Source organism: Staurois parvus, unplaced genomic scaffold (assembly GCF_062004578.1).
Source record: "Staurois parvus isolate SC_StPar_1 unplaced genomic scaffold, SC_StPar_1.0 ptg002175l, whole genome shotgun sequence".
NCBI lineage: Eukaryota > Metazoa > Chordata > Amphibia > Anura > Ranidae > Staurois > Staurois parvus.
This window is the reverse complement of record NW_028319971.1, coordinates 71,966-92,500: the sequence shown is the minus strand read 5'-3', so window position 1 is coordinate 92,500 and position 20,535 is coordinate 71,966. Positions and strand designations below refer to the sequence as shown.

Below are 20,535 nucleotides of genomic sequence, written 5' to 3'. Positions count from 1 at the left end.
CAAGATAGTGGCCCCCATTAAAGAGTGGCCCAGAGGGGGACTTTAATTTACGCATCCCTGAACAAATGTTATGAATGGGCCCCAAGTGACGTCATCCTAGGACAGGAAGTGTGTTACTGGCAGGATCACCAAAAAAAAAACCCAAAACACGAATGTAGCCACCACATCCAAGCATTGGTAAGCTGCGTGTTTCCTGGGTTTAGACATACTTTACATTTGTGTAACAGAATGATCTCAGTTCCTAGAATCTAAATTTCACCCCCCAAAAAAATGTAGATATAAGAGGCTAATAACTTCACTTAGATTTGGAGGAGAGCTGGAAAAGAAGATGTGAGAACACCTTCGGGTCAGTTTGGTAAATGCTGGAGTTGTCACCTAATCTGTGCTCATCAGTGCAGGTTATGATGCAGCCCTAGTGTACAAGCTTTGCTCAGCGGCCCATAGGAGCGGGGCGGGAGGTATAGAGCACACAGAAGCCAGCGCTGACCGGGCAGTACACACTCTTACCACCGGCCGCGGCAAAGTTAAGTCATGCTGTTAACCCGAGGCGGCAAAAAGGAGAGTGAATCCGTCCACCAGAAGAGAGAGACAGAACCAGGACAGGAAGAAGAGAGGTCAGCGGGAAAAATTAGAGATTAATTCAGAAAGAGAAAAGATGGTGGACGAGCTTAGAGGAAAAAAAAAACAAAAAGGTTAGGTGGATCACAGAAAACACACAGTAATCCCATTTTCTGCTTGCGGACCAAACATCTGTGTCTTCCACTCATTAGTCCAGTTTTATCCTTGAACACAAAGATTTACTTTTAAGAAGACCTTGCATCAGATATAATTTATGTGAGTAATGTGTCAGTGTAACGCTTCCAGGTACTCCATGTATTAACTCTCTCACAGATCACAGTACTAAACCCCTTGTTTACTTCAAGGACAGCACTATCTTTGTTCAGGCATCATCCAGGGTCCCTATCTACTTTCTGAACTGAAATATCGTCTGAGATAACACGATCATGTTTAATTCTGGTGCCTGTGCAGTACTTGGCTATGACACAGATCAGCCCCTGTCACAGCCCTTCTGACTTGCTACAAAGTTGCACTGTTGCAGTCTGATAACTGTGAGATAGGAGACTGAGGTAATGCTTCTTCCAGCCTGCTAACACTATAGCCGCTCTCCCCGGACCCTGCATTCACTATATCCGCTCTCCCTGGACCCTGCATTCACTATATCTGCTCTCCCCAGACCCTGCATTCACTATATCCGCTCTCCCCGGACCCCGCATTCACTATATCCGCTCTCCCCGGATCCTTCATTCACTATATCCGCTCTCCCCGGACCCCGCCTTCACTATATCCGCTCTCCCCGGACCCCGCATTCACTATATCCTCTGTCCCCGGACCCCGCATTCACTATATCCTCTGTCCCCAGACCCCGCATTCACTATATCCTCTGTCCCCGGACCCTGCATTCACTGTATCTGCTCTCCCTGGACCCTGCATTCACTATACACGCTCTCCCCGGACCCTGCATTCACTATATCCGCTCTCCCCGGACCCTGCATTCACTATATCCGCTCTCCCCAGACCCTGCATTCACTATATCCGCTCTCCCCGGACCCTGCATTCACTATATCCGGTCTCCCTGGACCCCGCATTCCCTATATCCGCTCTCCCTGGACCCGGAATTCACTATATCTGGTCTCCCACAGTACACACGACATGGAAATGCAATTATTTCAATAAATATAAACTGCTAAATACCTTTGCTCATCAGAGTAGCCTTGTGACTTCAGCAGAGCACTGGTTAAAGCTTGTAGGAATTTTCTTTCTGCTCTAGGAGGATGTGAAACCTCAGACACTCTGTCTGGACAGTGATGATTGGCCCTGTGCTGCTCACATGCCCCCTCCCAAGAAAAAAAACCCCTCTCTAGCAATACACACTAAACTGAGCATGTGACCACGGGTTCAATTTGTATCAGGTGGTCATTTCAACAAGTGGAGGGGCAGAGAAGACAGGATCAAACAGCCTTTTTACACAATGGAGAGGATTAACCCCTTAGGTTTCACAGTGAGTATAACCAGCATGCTTTACTGCATCTACAGACTGATTTTACTGTTGTGGGTTTAGTAACATTTTAAAAGTTTCAGTCCTGTCCCTCTTTTTCTGTGTTTTCCTTCAGATTGTACATATTAAAAGCAGAAATAAACTGCTCCTGACTTCCCTCCCCCCAGCAGTCTTCTGTACTGCCATCTTTAAAAAAAAAAAAAAAAAAAAGCTTCAGCAGCACATATACTAAAATTGGAATGATACATAGAAGATTAGCATGACCCCTGCGCAAGGATGACACGCAAATTCGTGAAGCGTTCCATAAAAAAAAAAAACCTGCGCATGTGCAGATGCATGCGCACAAGTCACCAGCTGCTGGTAGATGGGCAACATAGCCTCAGAGGCGTTTGTGCGCATGCAGCTTAGTAACCCCACTGCCTCCTGGGATAGCTTTGACATAGCACCTCGAGGAGGAGGCCGGGCTCAGCCCAGGCTGGAAACCAGGAAGTGCAGCAACTCGAGGAGATGGCCGGGCTCAGCCCAGGCTGAAAACCAGGAAGTGCAGCAACTCGAGGAGATGGCCAGGCTCAGCCCAGGCTGGAAACCAGGAAGTGCAGCCTTGCAAAAAAAAAAAAAGAAAGCAGCTAAATGGTAAAAAAATTAGAATAGCATTTCTGTTAGAGGGAACAGGAAGGGCAAAATAAATTATTTGAGCAAATTTAGTTCTTGCTTCGGTAGCACATACACCAAAATTTAAAAAACACAGAGATTAGCATGGCCCCTGCGCAAGGATGACACGCAAATTCGTGCAGCGTTCCATTAAAAAAAAAAAAACCCTGCGCATGTGCAGATGCATGCGCACACATGCCACCAGCTTCTGGTAGATGGGCAATATAGCCTCAGAGGCATTTGTGCGCATGCAGCTTAGTAACCCCATTGCCTCCTGGGATAGCTTTGACATAGCACCTCGAGGAGGAGGCCGGGCTCGGCCCAGGCTGGAAACCAGGGAGTGCAGCAACTCGAGGAGGAGGCCGGGCTCGGCCCAGGCTGGAAACCAGGGAGTGCAGCAACTGGAGGAGGAGGCCGGGCTCGGCCCAGGCTGGAAACCAGGGAGTGCAGCAACTCGAGGAGGAGGCCGGGCTCGGCCCAGGCTGGAAACCAGGGAGTGCAGCAACTCGAGGAGGAGGCCGGGCTCGGCCCAGGCTGGAAACCAGGGAGTGCAGCAACTCGAGGAGATGGCCGGGCTCGGCCCAGGCTGAAAACCAGGAAGTGCAGCAACTCGAGGAGATGGCCGGGCTCAGCCCAGGCTGGAAACCAGGAAATGCAGCCTTGCAAAAAAAAAAAAAGCAGCTAAATGGTAAAAAATTAGAATAGCATTTCTGTTGGAGGGAGCAGGAAAGACCAAATAAATTATTTGAGCAAATTTAGTTCTGTTTTAGGTTCCTACAGTCTGTTTTATCCCTCAAACTGATATATATCAATAGTTATATTTTATGCACCCCTCATCTTTTTTATATACCGTATTTTTCGCTCCATAAGACGCACTTTTTTCCCCCCAAAAAAGGGGGGAAAATGTCAGTGCGTCTTATGGAGCGAATATAGAGCGGCCGGTCCGGTATTTCCACCGCCGCCGTGTCAGAATACCGGTCCGGCCGCTCAGCTCTGCAGTGGGACCTTATGGAGAGGACTGCTGACCTTTGGGGAGGTGGGGAACGGGTACCTGAATTGGACAGATACCCGCTCTTACTACTTTGTTCTTTGATCTTACCTGTTCCTCTATCCAGCCGCACGCTGTCTTCCCGGCTTCTGTAGTGTGGGCACTGGGCATGACAGCCGGGTGCCAAGTGCGCATGCGCAAGAAGCGGTGCTTTCTGTGAATGGTAAGGCGGTACCTGGGACACATGACCGATCCCAGAAGCCGCCGGACCAATCACAAAGCGCAAGTGCTTCTCGCTCAAGCGCACTGGGCACCCGGCTGTCATGTCGAGCGCCGACACTACAGAAGCCGGGAAGACAGCGCGCGGCTGGATCGAGGAACAGGTAAGATCAAACAAAAACTCTGCGGAAGAGCGGGTACCTGTCAAATTCAGGTACCCGCTCCCCACCGGTCAGCAGTCATCTGTACTGTCCGCAGTCTCTGGTCGTCCCGGTGCTGTCCGCAGTCTCTGGTCGTCCCGGTGCTGTCCGCAGTCTCTGGTCGTCCCGGTGCTGTCCGCAGTCTCTGGTCGTCCCGGTGCTGTCCGCAGTCTCTGGTCGTCCCGGTGCTGTCCGCAGTCTCTGGTCGTCCCGGTGCTGTCCGCAGTCTCTGGTCGTCCCGGTGCTGTCCGCAGTCTCTGGTCGTCCCGGTGCTGTCCGCAGTCTCTGGTCGTCCCGGTGCTGTCCGCAGTCTCTGGTCGTCCCGGTGCTGTCCGCAGTCTCTGGTCGTCCCGGTGCTGTCCGCAGTCTCTGGTCGTCCCGGTGCTGTCCGCAGTCTCTGGTCGTCCCGGTGCTGTCCGCAGTCTCTGGTCGTCCCGGTGCTGTCCGCAGTCTCTGGTCGTCCCGGTGCTGTCCGCAGTCTCTGGTCGTCCCGGTGCTGTCCGCAGTCTCTGGTCGTCCCTGTACTATGTCTGCAGTCTCTGGTCATCCCTGTACTATGTCTGCAGTCTCTGGTCATCCCTGTACTATGTCTGCAGTCCATTAGTTCAGAATTTTTTTTTTTCCTGTTTTCTGCCTCTAAAACCTAGGTGCGTCTTATGGAACGAAAAATACGGTACTTGAAGCTAAATTTCTCCTCACTAAATTCATAAAGGTCCTTACCAGGATAAGAGGCAATAGGTAACTCAAACTGGCCAATCTGAATTTTCCTTTTATTAGTAAAGGAAACAAAAAAAAACAGTTGCTATGGGTTACTGCACTATGAACACCATCATTGCTATGTAAGGCGTTCTCACATCCAGATCAGACAGATCCTCTAAATCACCTACAGTCACCGGTTATATTTAGAGGAGGCTCCAAATCACAGGAACAGCGTGAGGCCCCGGACCGGACTAAATACGACTCCACGCAAGGTTTACAAAATTAACTTTTCAGCCTGCCTGTGACACATTTACTACCTTGTAACTTTTAATGAGTACAGACAATACTGGTACGTGAAGACCCGGTTTGTGCTCATTGCATCCAGAATCCAAATCCATTACAGAGGATCCTGTTCAAGGCTACCAAGCTGTGTGATATAAATAAATATGGAGATCTCTTCAAATACATTTTCCATCACTCGGCTAATTCTGGAGGGGCTTTAAATGTATCTGGCTAGTTTTAAAAAAAAGTGTCAGTAGCCCCCCTTTCCCCTTCTCAATACATTTCGAATACATTATGTATGTAGCAACAGGTAAAAATATCTATTGCTCCTGCCAATGGCTGACTCTTGCATGTTAGTGGTCACAATATGAGGGGCTCATTTACCCTCTGTAGTGTTGCCACCAGTTGTAGACGTGGTCCAAAAGAGCCGTGTCTATGATTTACTATCAATTGCCTTGCTCTTTCAAAGTCCAAGTGGCAGTGGACTGGACCAGCATGCCCTGGTGTCGAAGGCAATGAGAGGAGACACCAGGGTCTAACATTTACCCGCCCCGCCAGACTCCCAGCTGCCTTGGGCCCCAGCAGCCCCTCCTGGCAGGGCGGATAAGAGTTTTGATAAGACAGCAGCTCCTCCTGGTTCAGCCCAGCACCTGGATTAAAGAAACATAATACAGGAATAATATTGGACAAGGCAAAAAGACCACATGGTCCATTGAGTGTGCCGGATTTAAAAAAAAAAAAAAAGGATAGAGGAATCAGGACCTCCTTCCTCCTGCTGGTGGTGGTATAAAGATCTATATAGAGGAATCAGGACCTCCTTCCTCCTGCTGGTGGTGGTATAAAGATCTATATAGAGGAATCAGGACCTCCTTCCTCCTGATGGTGACCCCTCTAATGATATAAAGATCTATATAGAGGAATCAGGACCTCCTTCCTCCTGCTGGTGGTGGTATAAAGATCTATATAGAGGAATCAGGACCTCCTTCCTCCTGCTGGTGGTATAAAGATCTATATAGAGGAATCAGGACCTCCTTCCTCCTGCTGGTGATATAAAGATCTATATAGAGGAATCAGGACCTCCTTCCTCCTGCTGGTGACCCCTCTAGTGATATAAAGATCTATATAGAGGAATCAGGACCTCCTTCCTCCTGCTGGTGACCCCTCTAGTGATATAAAGATCTATATAGAGGAATTGGGACCTCCTTCCTCCTGATGGTGACCCCTCTAGTGGTATAAAGATCTATATAGAGGAATTGGGACCTCCTTCCTCCTGTTGGTGATCCCTCTAGTGATATAAAGATCTATATAGAGGAATCAGGACCTCCTTCCTCCTGCTGGTGACCCCTCTAGTGATATAAAGATCTATATAGAGGAATCAGGACCTCCTTCCTCCTGCTAGTGACCCCTCTAGTGATATAAAGATCTATATAGAGGAATCAGGACCTCCTCCCTCCTGCTGCTGGTATAAAGATCTATATAGAGGAATCAGGACCTCCTTCCTCCTGCTGTTGATCCCTCTAGTGATATAAAGATCGATATAGAAGTATGAGGACCTTCTTTGTCCTGCTAGTAATTCCTCTGATCATGGACCCCAGCGTTCTATTCCCTTTCTTCATTGCCAGGCCACACAGAAGATACTAGAACAGGGGAGAAGAGTAGAAGTAGAAGAAGTGAAGAAAAGCAAGATTGTAATGACTTGATACCATTCTGAGGGCTAGTTCACATTAGATGCAGTCCAGTGCATTTTTTTTCTGCACCAAAAATGCATGCACAGTGTATTCCAATGGTCCTAGTTCAAACCAGTGCAGTCAATTCTGATGCAGAAAAAGAAGTAGAACATGCGGCATTTTTTCTGCACAGAACTGTACTGGAACATAGCAAACTGCATCAAAACTGCACCGCAACAAAGAGTGTGGTGTGAACTGTGAGCAAAAACGTATCTGGAACGCATCCGGAGTGCGTTTTTGTGGCGTGAACTGGCCTTTAGAGCTACTTTGGCTTTTGTGATACCTTGATGTACTCTCTGAAGCACCCAATGATAAGGATTCAATTTGTACATATAAAATGGAGGAACTGTCAACACATGGAATGCTCTGTTTGTCCACTGAATGTTCTCACATTGGCAGGTAGCAGGCCAACCAAAAACAAATGAACAATACCTAAGGTGTACATCAAGATCCAGCAGAAGGATCAAAAAGCAAAATATATACAAAACATGTTAGAAATGTACTGTGCCAATCTGCTTTACCAGAGGGAGAGGAGTGCACATCCGTATGTTGAGACTGGCAGACAATAGTAGAGGCTACTTACTGACAAGACCCGGTCTCCAACTCTGAGGGTCCCATCGCGGTGAGCGGCTCCGCCTTCTGCGATTCGTGAGATGAATATACCCTAGAATGAGAGATGACATGGTTTATATAAAACAAGAGGTGACAGAAATCAGCCAGGCTCCTGGGCTGTGACTGGCTATGCAGAGACTGGATGGAGCCATGCTCATCATCATTCCCAAAATACCCCAACTCCAGGTCTGGGAGAAGGGCCGGAGGGGGGGGCAGGTGTCGCATAACAGGGGAAAGCTATTTCCAGCCCCGGACTGTCCCTAGATATACCCGATATAAATCCATGCTGCAGACAGAAGAGACATTGCTGCAGGGATGGAGGAAAGCTGCAGGGGAAGACGGACGTACAACACCGGCATACATATCCAGAACCCCAGGAATGAAAAAGGGAAGATGACGAGCAATCCGTACAGCGAAGTTATCCGTTAGGGGCGTCTTCTCCTCCCGCAACATTTCTGCACGTAACACTTAGACAACAGCCCCTGATTCCCCTGTACAAGTTAAGTGTCCACCTCCTCCTATCCGCCAGACGAAGACGACACAATAACCAGCCATTCACCAGCACGTCACGTCAACTGACTGCCAGGTGATTGAATCCTTGAAGTTCACGTTCCAAACTTTTTTTTTTTTTAAAGTTTTGGATGAAGTTTAGAAGGGTTAGACCCTTAAATTTTTACTGTAGATTGTGTCACCTCTGGGGGAATAATGCCTATATATTCTCCAACACACCGTGGGTCATCAAATGCTGGTGACCCCTCTAGTGATATAAAGATCTATATAGAGGAATCAGGACCTCCTTCCTCCTGCCGGTGACCCCTCTAGTGATATAAAGATCTATATAGAGGAATCAGGACCTCCTTCCTCCTGATGGTGATCCCTCTAGTGATATAAAGATCTATATAGAGGAATCAGGACCTCCTTCCTCCTGCTGGTGACCCCTCTAGTGATAGGATCTATATAGAGGAATCAGGACCTCCTTCCTCCTGCCGATGACCTCTCTAGTGATATAAAGATCTATATAGGGGAATCAGGACCTCCTTCCTCCCCCTACTGACCCCTCTAGTGACATAAAGATCTATATAGAGGAATCAGGATCTCCTTCCTCCTGCTGGTGACCCCTCTAGTGATATAAAGATCTATATAGAGGAACCAGGACCTCCCTCTACAAATCTGCCTTCCTCACTTACACCTCCTCCCTCCACACCACCAAGCAGGCCTACTTCGTTAACCTGATCAACACCCTCTCCTCCTGCCCTCGCCGACTCTTTTCCACCTTCAACTCCCTGCTCTCTCCCCCCCCCCCCTCCTCCACTCAGTACCTCACTCACCGCTCACGAGATTTCCACCCATTTCCACAACAAGATTGACGCTATCCGTAAGGACATTGTCAACTCGCAATCTACCTCCCCACCTAGCCTTCCCCCCCCCCCCCATCACCCCCTCATCACTCCCCTCCTCTGTCCTCGCAACTGCACTGCCCCCCACCACTCCCAAGGCCCCGCCCACCGTATCCCCCCCTGCACTGCACTCCCTCAGCCCTGTCACCACTGAGGAAGTCACCAGGGTCCTCTCAGAAGCCCGCCTCACTACCTGCTCCCTGGACCCTATCCCCTCTCAACTCCTCCGGTCACCCCCCTCTTCCCTCATCCGCTCCCTCACCCACATCTTCACTCTCTCCCTCTCTACTGGCGCATTCCCCTCCCCCCTAAAGCACGCGCATATCACCCCCATCCTCAAAAAGCCCTCCCTGGATCCCACGGACCCCAACAACCTCAGACCCATCTCCCTGCTGCCACTCACCTCCAAGCTCCTTGAGTGCATAGTCTACGATCGCCTAAGCGCCCACCTTACTGACAATAACCTCCTTGACCCATTACAGTCCGGCTTCCGTCCCCTACACTCCACCGAAACCGCCCTCCTCAAAATCACCAACGACCTACTAACCGCCAAAGCCAAAGGCGACTACTCTGTCCTCCTTCTCCTGGACCTCTCCGTGGCCTTCGACACAGTTGACCACCCCTCCTCCTTAATAAACTACTCTCCCTTGGCATCAGAGACACTGCTCTCTCCTGGTTCTCATCCTACCTATCCCGACGCTCCTTCAGCGTCTCCTACAACGGTGCCACCTCCCCCTCCCTCCCCCTCTGTTGGGGTCCCCCAAGGCTCTGTCCTTGGACCCCTTCTCTTCTCCATCTACACCTCCTCCCTTGGAAAACTCATACACTCCCACGGCTTCAACTACCACCTCTACGCTGATGACACTCAAATTTACCTCTCCACCCCTCACCTCACCCCCACAATCTCCGCCCGCATCACTCACCTCCTAAACGACATCTCTGACTGGATGTCGCTCCATTTCCTCAAGCTTAACCTCTCCAAAACCGAGCTCCTCGTCTTTCCCCCTGCCAACACCCCCCCCACCCCTCCTATCCATCACCAACAACTCCACTATCATTCCCGCCCCGCAAGCCAAAGTCCTTGGCGTCATTCTTGACTCTAACCTCTCCTTCCAACCTAAAGTCAAATCACTTACAAAGACATGCAGGCTCCACCTCCGCAACATCGCCAAGATACGCTCCTTCCTTACCCCAGACACCACTAAACTACTCGTCCACTCCCTGATTATCTCACGCCTTGACTACTGCAACTCCCTCCTCACCGGCCTACCCCAGTGCAAGCTCTCCTCGCTTCAGACCATACTGAACTCAGCGGCTAGACTCATCCACCTCACCAACCGCTCCACCTCTGCCACCCCCCTCTGGCTCCCGATTGCCCAACGCATCAAATTCAAACTACTCACTCTGACCTACAAAGCCATTCACAACACTGCCCCTAACTACCTCACCAACATGATTCCCAGGTACCACCCTACCCGTACCCTTTGCTCCTCACAGGACCTCCTATCCTGCTCCCTGGTCTCCTCCTCCCATGCACGACTGCAAGACTTCTCCAGGTCCTCCCCCATCCTCTGGAACTCACTGCCCCAATCCATCAGACTGTCGCCTTCCCTCCTCACATTCAGGCGCTCCCTCAAAACCCATCTCTTCAGGGAAGCCTACCCCACCCTCACCTAACGGCCGTTCTCCCTCATTCCTCCTACCACTCCATTCCCCACAGCCACTTCCTCCTGTACCACTACCCCCTCCCTCCTAGATTGTAAGCTCGAAAGAGTAGGGACCTCTAACCCCTAGAGGTGTTGTTTGTTATTGTTGTACTGTGCCATGTATTGTATCCCCCATATTGAACAGTGCTGAGAAAACCCTTTGGCGCTATATAAACTCGATATAATAATAATATTATAGGAGGATTCAAGACCTCCTTCCTCCTGCTGGTGACCTCTCTAGTAGTATATAGATCTATATAGAGGATTCAAGACCTCCTTCTTTCTGACGGTGACCCCTCTAGTGGTATACAGATCTATATAGAGGAATCAGGACCTCCTTCCTCCTGCTGGTGACCTCTCTAGCAGTATATAGATCTATATAGAGGATTCAAGACCTCCTTCTTTCTGACGGTGACCCCTCTAGTGGTATACAGATCTATATAGAGCAATCAGGACCTCCTTCCTCCTGCTGGTGATCCCTCTAGTGATATAAAGATCTATATAGAGGAATCAGGACCTCCTTCCTCCTGCTGGTGATCCCTCTAGTGATAGGATCTATATAGAGGAATCAGGACCTCCTTCCTCCTGCTGGTGGTCCCTCTAGTGATATAAAGATCTATATAGAGGAATCAGGACCTCCTTCCTCCTGCCGGTGACCCCTCTAGTGATATAAAGATCTATATAGAGGAATCAGGACCTCCTTCCTCCTGATAGTGACCCCTCTAGTGGTATAAAGATCTATGTAGCTTTTATTGCAGAAAGATCACACGACAAAGCTCCAAGGTGCGACGTTTCTGAGCCATATTGCATTCGGTCCTTTGTGATGTGATCTTTCCGCAATTAAAGCTTTGGATGACATTTGATGACCCATGGTGTGCTGCTATGCATTGATCTGTGATGAGTTCAGTATCCAGCTGGTAGTCGCTGCAACACCTGCTACCGAGGAGCCCTTTTCCAGGAACGTGTGCAACGGGAACCTCTGTGGGGTTAACACAATATTTGTGAGGGTGACTACTGTGTCTAACCCCCGGTTCACACCTATGTGGCCTGCGTTTTGCAAGGACACGAGATCGCATTCATTTCAATGGACTCCCGTACCCGTGTCACGCAGGGAAGAAGTCCCTGCACTTTGGAAAACGCAGCCGAGGTTTCCAATATGGTTGCGTTTCCCAGTGCGGGCGGCGTGCCATTAGAACTAATGGCACCCGCCCGCGGGTCCGCAATTCTCTGTGTGGGTGGTGCGTCTGCACGCATTTTCGTGCGGATCCGCACCACCCGCACAGATGTGAACCTAGGGTAACACCTCGGTCACACCGCTCACTGTAAGTTTCAAGATTTCAAATTCGAAAAGTCGCACGATTTCAGAGTCAGATGCCGATTTGAGATACAATTTGCAAGACATTTGACACAGATGTCTATGCAAATTGCATGAAAAGCAGCGCATGTACTACTTTAGAAATCGGTGTGGCTCTGAACAATTCGAAACCGCACCGATATGACCTCTGTAATTGCGGACATTAGCGTGCAACTTGCCATGCGATATGCAAGTTGTACGGCATGCAAATCGCATGCCAAGTTGCACCCAGTGTGACCGGGGGCTAAGGTAAACTGAAACAAAAGTGAGAGGTGAGGCAATATCTTACAAAGGAGGCACTTGTTCACTTTTGGTGAATTCCTTTAACTTCCTGTTGTGAAGTCCATTGTATGAAAGGGGGAGTGCTAGGGACAGTCAGGCTGGACGTTCTCCAGCTAGGAAATGGGGTGAGCTTCATCTTACTTGCTGCAGCTTCCAACGCACATTGTAAGACGCTCACTGTGTGCGGCAAAATCAGAGTGAAGAAAAGCAAAAACAGGGCGCACTCTCTTCGTGCATTACTGTGGTGAAACACGAGTTTATTAAAATGCATAAAAGTGCATCCTCACAAACCAAAGGAGATTAAAAGAAAGACAGAGTCAGTGGTGACGGTCCCAAATGACGGGAGACCCTTGATGAGGTAAGCTGACGTGTTTCAGGAGATGTACTCTAGCTCCGAAGAACGGAGTATGTCTCCCGAAACGCGTCAGACTACCCAACAAGGGTCTCTCGTCATTTGCTGTCCAAATCTTGTAGACTTCACCACCGCAACATCTCCAAGATACGCCCGTTCTTAACCTCGGAAACCACTAAGCAACTTATTCACTCCCTTGTTACATCTCACCTTGACTATTGTAACTCCCTCCTCATTGGCCGACCTCATCGCAGGCTATCCCCTCTTCAGTCTATAATGAATGCTGCTGCCAGACTCCTCCACCTTACTAACCGTTCTGTATCTACCACCCCTCTCTGCCAATCCCTCCACCGACCTCCATTCAGTGTCCTCCACCCCTCTCTGCCAATCCCTCCAATGGCCTCCACTCAGTGTCCTCCACCCCTCTCTGCCAATCCCTCCACTGGCCTCCACTCAGTGTCCTCCATCCCTCTCTGCCAGTCCCTCCACTGGCCTCCATTCAGTGTCCTCAGCCCCTCTCTGCCAATCCCTCCACTGGCTTCCCACTGCCCAACGGATAAAATGCAAAACATTAACAATAACAAATAAAGCCATTTATAACTCTGCCCCAAATTTACATCTCCAATCTTGTCTCCAAATATCACCCAAACGATACTCTCCACTCCTCACACGACCTCCTGCTCTCTAGCTCCCTTGTCTCCTCCTTCCATGCTCATCTGCAGGACTTCTCCAGAGCTTCCCGCATCCTCTGGAACTCTCTACCCCAATTTATCAGACTATCGCCTACTCTGCTCACTTTTAGGCGATCTCTGAAAATCTCTCTCTTCAGGGAAGCCTATCCTGCCCTCAGCTAATAATGGAATCTTCTATTCCTCCTATCAGTCCATCCCCCACAGTTACTACCTTTTGTACCACTAGCCCCTCCCTCTTAGACTGTAAGCTCCCAGGATCAGTGCCCTCCTAACCCTCTTGTATTGAACTGTATTGTTGCTGTATTGTCTCCCGTTATACTGTAAAGCGCTGAGCAAACTGTTGGCGCCATAAATCCTGTATAATAATAATAAAGTGCTTCTGTGCATGTGCGAACGCACCCGCAGACCCTTACTGCGCTGAAGCCTTTCCATGGGAAATTAAACCTATTTTCCTCCAGGTGCAAAGAGTAACCCTTTGTAATATCCTTAAAGCAGACTTTCAAACTAAACTAAGCCTCCTATTGCCCTGCCTCCCCCCACCTTCCCTCTTTCACAATTGGCGATACTTTCCCCCCACCATTAAATATTTTTTGTGTTGTAAATAATGTGAGGCAAGATTGTACCCCCCCCCCCCTCCCATCTAGATTCTGTACCCCAATAATATATAATAATAATTTGGGACCATCACCACTAAGTCTCTGTTTTAATCTCCTTTGGTTTGTGAGGATGCACTTTTATGCATTTTAATAAAAACTCGTGTTTCACCGCGGTAATGCAGGAGGATTGCGCGCCCTGTTTTTGCTTTTGTTCACCAGTACCAAGGTTTCCTGATCTTCCAAAGGGCTGCACCTCAGTGAACGACAGTCATGCCTAGTCAGCATGAAGATTTGAGCACTGGTTTCGTTTTTTGGATAGAGTATTCAATTTCAGTATAGAAGGGGAACCTGTGCAAATTGTGACTAGAAGGGAACGCTGCAGTTCAGCTTTAGAGTTCTCTGCATGACCTCCAAAACAAACTAGAGGCTGTTTATGTATACCTGGAGCTCTGCTTTAACATGCAAGTGCATGGATGCCCTCTAGAAAAGGATGGGGTGTCACGGGAGGACCCTTATGTGACCCTTAGTTCAATGTACTCACAGTGTCTCCAGCCCGATACGGGGTGCTCCCTACACCACCAGCGATGCTGAATCCAAGACCCTTGTCATTGCGCATCAGACAGGCTGAGATTCGCTGCTTGGCGCTTTGCAAAGATTCCTCCTCTTCCTCGGGAAAGGGGATGACGACGCGCTTTTCCCGAGGGTTGTAATCGTCCTCTGGCCGGAGCGGGGTGACTGTGATAGGGTTTTCAGGTTCCACCATTCTCTCCCGCAATACGGTCATGGATACGGAGCTTCCGGAACTGCGCAGGGCCTCCACCGCCATATGATGTTCTGCGTTACGGAGCTCAACGCCATTAACCTGGTAGAAAGGCAGATGACAAATTATGTCAGCCAAGGATAATGTACTTTAGTTGCAGACAGGGCGGACTGACAACTCATGGGGCCCCCCTGGGCAATAGGGGATCATGGGGCCCCTGTGTCCTTGCCCAAACTCAAAAAAGCCTATGAAAAGGGTACCAGGGGCATCTCATGGGGCCCCCTACTGACCCCGGGCCCTCGGGCAGTGCCAAAGTTTCCAAATGGTCAGTCCGCCCCTGGCTGCAGATGCTCATTTCCTTTACAAGTTTACATAGTTAGTCTGGCTGAAAAAAGACAAAAGTCCATCCAGTTCAACCATAGAAGAAAAAAAAAAAGTTATAATCCTACACCCACAGTTGATCCAGAGGAAGGCAAAAAAAACACAGCAAAGCATGATCCAATTTGCACCTTTTGGGAAAAAAAATTCCTTCCTAATCCCCTGAGAGGCAATCGGATATTCCCTGGAAAAACTTTACCTATAAATGTTATATCCAGTTATATTCTGTATATCTAAGAAACAATCCAGGACTTCTTTGAAGCAATCCACTGAGCTGGCCACAACCAACTCTTGAGGGAGTCTATTCCACATTTTCACATCTCTTACTGTGAAGAAACCTTTCCGTGATTACATTTCTTTTCCTCCAGATGAAGTTTACATATTGTCTGCATATTTCATTTAAGTTTTTTTTTTTTTATAATATCTGGGCTTGCAACCCAGATGAGCTTTGAGAATACGTCTGCTTTAATTGCAAAAGTGAGCACTGACTTGATTAATAAAACTTAAAAAAGGAAATTAAAGGATAAGTTCACCAATCATAACATGTTACACCCATAAGTGTAACATGCTAAAAAACAAACCGACCTCCATTCCTCCTCGCTCTCTGCTGTGACAGCTAGCAGGGGATCTTCTCCCCGCTAGCTGTCACAATTTTAGAAAAATTAGGCCGTATAGGGCTGCACCCGCACGGCTGCGTCGTTCATTCACGGTGTTCTGTGAATGAATGAACTACAAGTCCCAACAGCCTTTGCAGCTGTCGGCTTGTAGTTCTCAATGAACTACCACTGCGCTGTGGAGCGCGTGGTAGTCCATTGATTCTTCCTGTCAGTATGCTTGCCCATACATCCCGTACGGGCAAGTAGAAATACGGACAGGTCTGCAGGAGATCAGCAAATCTCTGATGCAACACTTTAGAGCAGCGGTTCTCAACCTGGGGGTCGAACGGCCCTTTCACAGGGGTCACTTAAGACCATCGGAAAACACATATTTGCGATGGTTTTAGGAACCGAGACACCGCTCCTCTATCCGTCTCCAGGCGGGTCCGCCCACATGCAGATACACCCACATACGACTACCCGGCATGATGACATCGCGCCAACCCCATCACATACAGCCCATACAAATACAGGTGTGTGTGACAGGGTTGGCACCATTATGTACTTATGTGGACAAGTCACATGTGTAAAGAGCAGCTACTGTGCAGAAAGCAGCTACTGTGCAGAAAGCAGCTACTGTGCTGAAAGCAGCTACTGTGCTGAAAGCAGCTACTGTGCTGAAAGCAGCTACTGTGCTGAAAGCAGCTACTGTGCTGAAAGCAGCTACTGTGCTGAAAGCAGCTACGGTGTTGAAAGCAGCTGCTGTGTTGAAAGCAGCTGCTGTGTTGAAAGCAGCTGCTGTGTTGAAAGCAGCTGCTGTGTTGAAAGCAGCTGCTGTGTTGAAAGCAGCTGCTGTGTTGAAAGCAGCTGCTGTGTTGAAAGCAGCTGCTGTGTTAAAAGCAGCTACTGTGTTGAAAGCAGCAGTATTGAAGGTAAAACGACACTTCATGAATTATAATTACTGGGTAAATGTAAAATCATGTAAAAAAAGTAAAAAAAAAAATGTAGCAATGTAGTTTACTGTTATATAAAGACTGTTACCCATGCTGCACCATGCTTCAAGACAAAACTTCATTTATTTGTAATTAGAAATAAATATTTCACAATAAAATTACATATTGTTTTTGTGATTAATCACTATGCTTTAATTATGTTCAATTTGTAACAATGAAAATACATCCTGCATATCAGATATTTACATTACAATTCATAATAGTAGCAAAATTACAGTTATGAAGTAGCAACGAAAATAATTTTATGGTTGGGGGTCACCACAACATGAGGAACTGTATTAAAGGCATTAGGAAGGCTGAGGACCGCTGCTTTAGAGGCCCCAGAAACAAAAAATATAAAAAATGCTAATTTTTTACCTGCAAAAAAAAAAAAATGTGCATTTATTATTTTCTGTAAACAGGCGAACTTCTCTTTTAATAAATAAAAATGACGCAGCCAGAATTTTGTGCTATTTTAATAATTTGCCCTGGCTTTCAAATCTCTCCCTGTGGGTTTGCAATTCTTCATTTACCTGTAGAAGTTTATCCCCAACTCGCACACCAGCCAGAGCCGCTGGGCCTTCCTCTGCCACTCTGGATATAAAAATCCCCTGCGAGCAGACAGGAAGCACAGATTAGAAGGTAGGACAATGCAGAAGAAAAGGCGCACATACGTGTCTGACATACAAGACTGATAACGACTTAAGTTCATGAAAGTTTTCCCCCCTTCAGGACCAGGCTATTTTTTTGCTATTTAGCTCTGCACTACTAGTAATTGCGCGGTCATGCAACACTGTACTCAAACGAAATGGCTATCCTTCTTTCACACAAATAGAGCTTTCTTTTGGTGGTATGAGATCACTACTGGGTTTCTTATTCTTTCCGATACAAAGGAAAAAAGACGGAAATTTTTTTTGAGGAAAAAAAAAAGATTTTTTACTTTCTGCTATAAAACATTTCCAATACAAAAAGATGAAATTTCTTCGTAAATGTTGGCCAAAATGTATTCTGCTACATGTCTTTGGTTAAAAAAAATCCCAGTATATTGATTGGTTTTTGAGGAAGTTATAGCGTCTACAAACTATGGTATATATCAGCAATGGGCAAACTACGGCCTGCGGGCCGTATACGGCCCGGCGGACCTTTTAATCCGGCCCGCGGAGCGTGATAAACAAAAACACAGCCAGGGCAGGCAAACATTGGCTGTCAGGATGTGTGTAGGCGGGGCAGCGTGACGAACGTGAAGGGAGCTAGGCTCCTCTCACAGTCCACCCTGAAGACCGGAACGGCGCGGGAACATGGCGAGAGGAACGCGCGGAGGAAAGGTAAGTGAATTGACACAGGGGGGACTTGGCTTACTACTTGGGGGGGAATAGTACTGTGAGGGATGAATTAATATGGGGGATGAATTAATATGGGGAATGAATTACTATGGGGAATGAATTACTATGGGGAATGAATTACTATGGGGAATGAATTACTATGGGGAATGAATTACTATGGGGAATGAATTACTATATGGGGGACGAATTACTATGGGGGATGAATTACTATATGGGGGATGAATTACTATATGGGGGATGAATTACTATGGGGGATGAATTACTATGGGGGATGAATTACTATGGGGGATGAATTACTATGGGGGATGAATTACTATGGGGGATGAATTACTATGGGGGATGAATTACTATATGGGGGATGAATTACTATATGGGGGATGAATTACTATATGGGGGATGAATTACTATATGGGGGATGAATTACTATATGGGGGATGAATTACTATATGGGGGATGAATTACTATAGGGGGGATGAATTACTATATGGGGGATGAATTACTATAGGGGGGATGAATTACTATAGGGGGGATGAATTACTATCTACTCTTGGTCCGGCCCCCGGGTCCAATATATGAACCCATTGCGGCCCTCAAGTCAAAAAGTTTGCCCACCCCTGGTATATATACTGGAATTTTTTTTTATACTAGTAATGGCAGTGATCCGCAACTTTTACTGGGAGTGCGAGAGTGCGGTGGGCAATCTGACACTAACTGATGTTGAGAGAAACTGACATCACCAGTGACGTTAATACAGTGATCAGTGATACTGTACACTGTCACTGTGCTAGTGACACTTGCTGGGACGGGGTTAACATCTAGGGAGATCAAGAGTTAAATGTGTGCCTAACAATGTGTAATGTTTGTATTATGTTCTGCTTTTACTAAGAAATCTCTGTTTCTCATCCCTGCTTTGCAGGTACAGGAAACAGAGAGATCCTAGATTGTAAGCTCCAAGGAGCAGGGCCCTTGAACCCCTCGTGTATTGTAACTGTATTGTCTCATGTACTCTCCCCCACTATAATGTACAGCGCTGAGCAAACTTTTTGGCGCCATATAAATACTGTATAATAATAATAATTGTTCCCTCTGTACAGAGCCCTGTGTTAATTGTCAACACAAGGCTATGGGCTGTGATTGGACACGGCCGATCCTGGCCGTGAACCATTGGCTAGGACCTACAGTTGTGTCCAAAATTATTCAACCCCCACTGAAATTGAGTGTTTTGGCCAGTTTGACATTGCTTTTGATCATTCAGTCATCTTGCTTACATTTACATTAAAGAGGCACTTGTAGGTCAGACAAATATAACATAACAGTTATAATGAAATAACCACAAATGTCTTTTCTGTGCTCACAGCATTATCAGTTTTATTCAACCCCCAAGTGACATTCAATCTTAGTACTTAGTACAGCATCCTTTTACAGTTATAACAGCTTTTAAACGTGAAGCATAGCTTGACACAAGTGTCTTGCAGCGATCTACGGGTATCTTCGCCCATTCTTCATGGGCAAAGGCCTCCAGTTCAGTCACATTCTTAGGCTTGCGCACTGCAACTGCTTTCTTTAAGTCCCACCAGAGGTTCTCAATCGGATTTAAGTCTGGTGACTGCGATGGCCACTCCAAAATGTTCCAGCCTTTCCTCTGCAACCATGCTCTAGTGGACTTGGAGGTATGCTTGGGATCATTGTCCTGTTGAAAGGTCCAACGTCTCCCAAGCCTCAGGTGTGTGACGGACTGCATCACGTTTCCATCCAATATCTCCTGGTACTGAAGAGAATTCATGGTACCTTGCACACGCTGAAGCTTCCCTGTACCTGCAGAAGCAAAACAGCCCCAAAGCATGATTGACCCTCCACCATGCTTCACAGTAGGCAAGGTGTTCTTTTCATCATAGGCCTTGTTCTTCCTCCTCCAAACATAGCGTTGATCCATGGGCCCAAACAGTTCTAATTTTGTTTCATCAGTCCACAGAACACTATCCCACAACTTTTGTGGTTTGTCCACATGGCTTTTGGCATACTGCAGTCGACTCTTCTTATTCTTTGGAGACAGCAAGGGGGTACGCCTGGGAGTTCTGGCACGGAGGCCTTCATTACGCAGTGTGCGTCTTATTGTCTGGGCTGAAACTTCTGTACCCACATCTGACAAATCTTTTCTCAGTTCCTCAGCAGTCACACGGGGACTTCTCTCCACTCTACGCTTCAGGTAGCGCACAGCAGTCGAAGTCAGCATCTTCTTTCTGCCACGACCAGGTAGCGTTTCAACAGTGCCCTTTGCCTTGAATTTGCGAATGATGCTTCCTAAGGTGTCTCTTGGTATGTTTAACATCTTTGCAATCTTCTTATAGCCATTGCCCTTCCTGTGAAGAGAAATCACCTCTTCTCTTGTCTTCCTGGACCATTCTCTTGCCTTCACCATGTTTGTAACCACACCAGTAAATGTCTAGAAGGAGCTGAGTATCACAGTCATTTTAAAGCTGCCTAATTGGTGCTTATTATGCTTGATTGCTGCTCGGTGACATCCACAGGTGTTTTCAATACCTGATGGAAAGCACCTGTATGAACCTCTGTTCTTCAGAGTGGTAGTCTTTAAGGGGTTGAATAATTGTGGCAATGAAGAAACCACATAAGAACCATTTACTACTGTATTACA

General features: G+C 47.6%; 1 protein-coding gene and 2 non-coding genes across 3 annotated transcripts in view; 2 read left to right on the top strand and 1 right to left on the bottom strand.

Moving 5' to 3' along the window:
* Positions 1-20,535, bottom strand: part of LOC149432274 (protein scribble homolog) — a gene marked incomplete at its 5' end in the record, with an annotated part of 151,174 nt that overhangs the window by 60,535 nt on the left and 70,104 nt on the right. Inside the window, 3 exons of the mRNA XM_089665299.1 lie at positions 7,406-7,486; positions 14,355-14,675; positions 17,073-17,150. Of these exons, the coding sequence (XP_089521425.1) occupies positions 7,406-7,486; positions 14,355-14,675; positions 17,073-17,150 (480 nt within the window). The remainder of the gene's footprint in view (positions 1-7,405; positions 7,487-14,354; positions 14,676-17,072; positions 17,151-20,535) is intronic.
* On the top strand, positions 2,265-2,367 carry LOC149432277 (U6 spliceosomal RNA). Its single transcript, XR_016309163.1, has one exon. It is a non-coding gene; the product is annotated as a U6 spliceosomal RNA (small nuclear RNA).
* Positions 2,761-2,864, top strand: LOC149432276 (U6 spliceosomal RNA). The gene has a single exon (XR_016309164.1). It is a non-coding gene; the product is annotated as a U6 spliceosomal RNA (small nuclear RNA).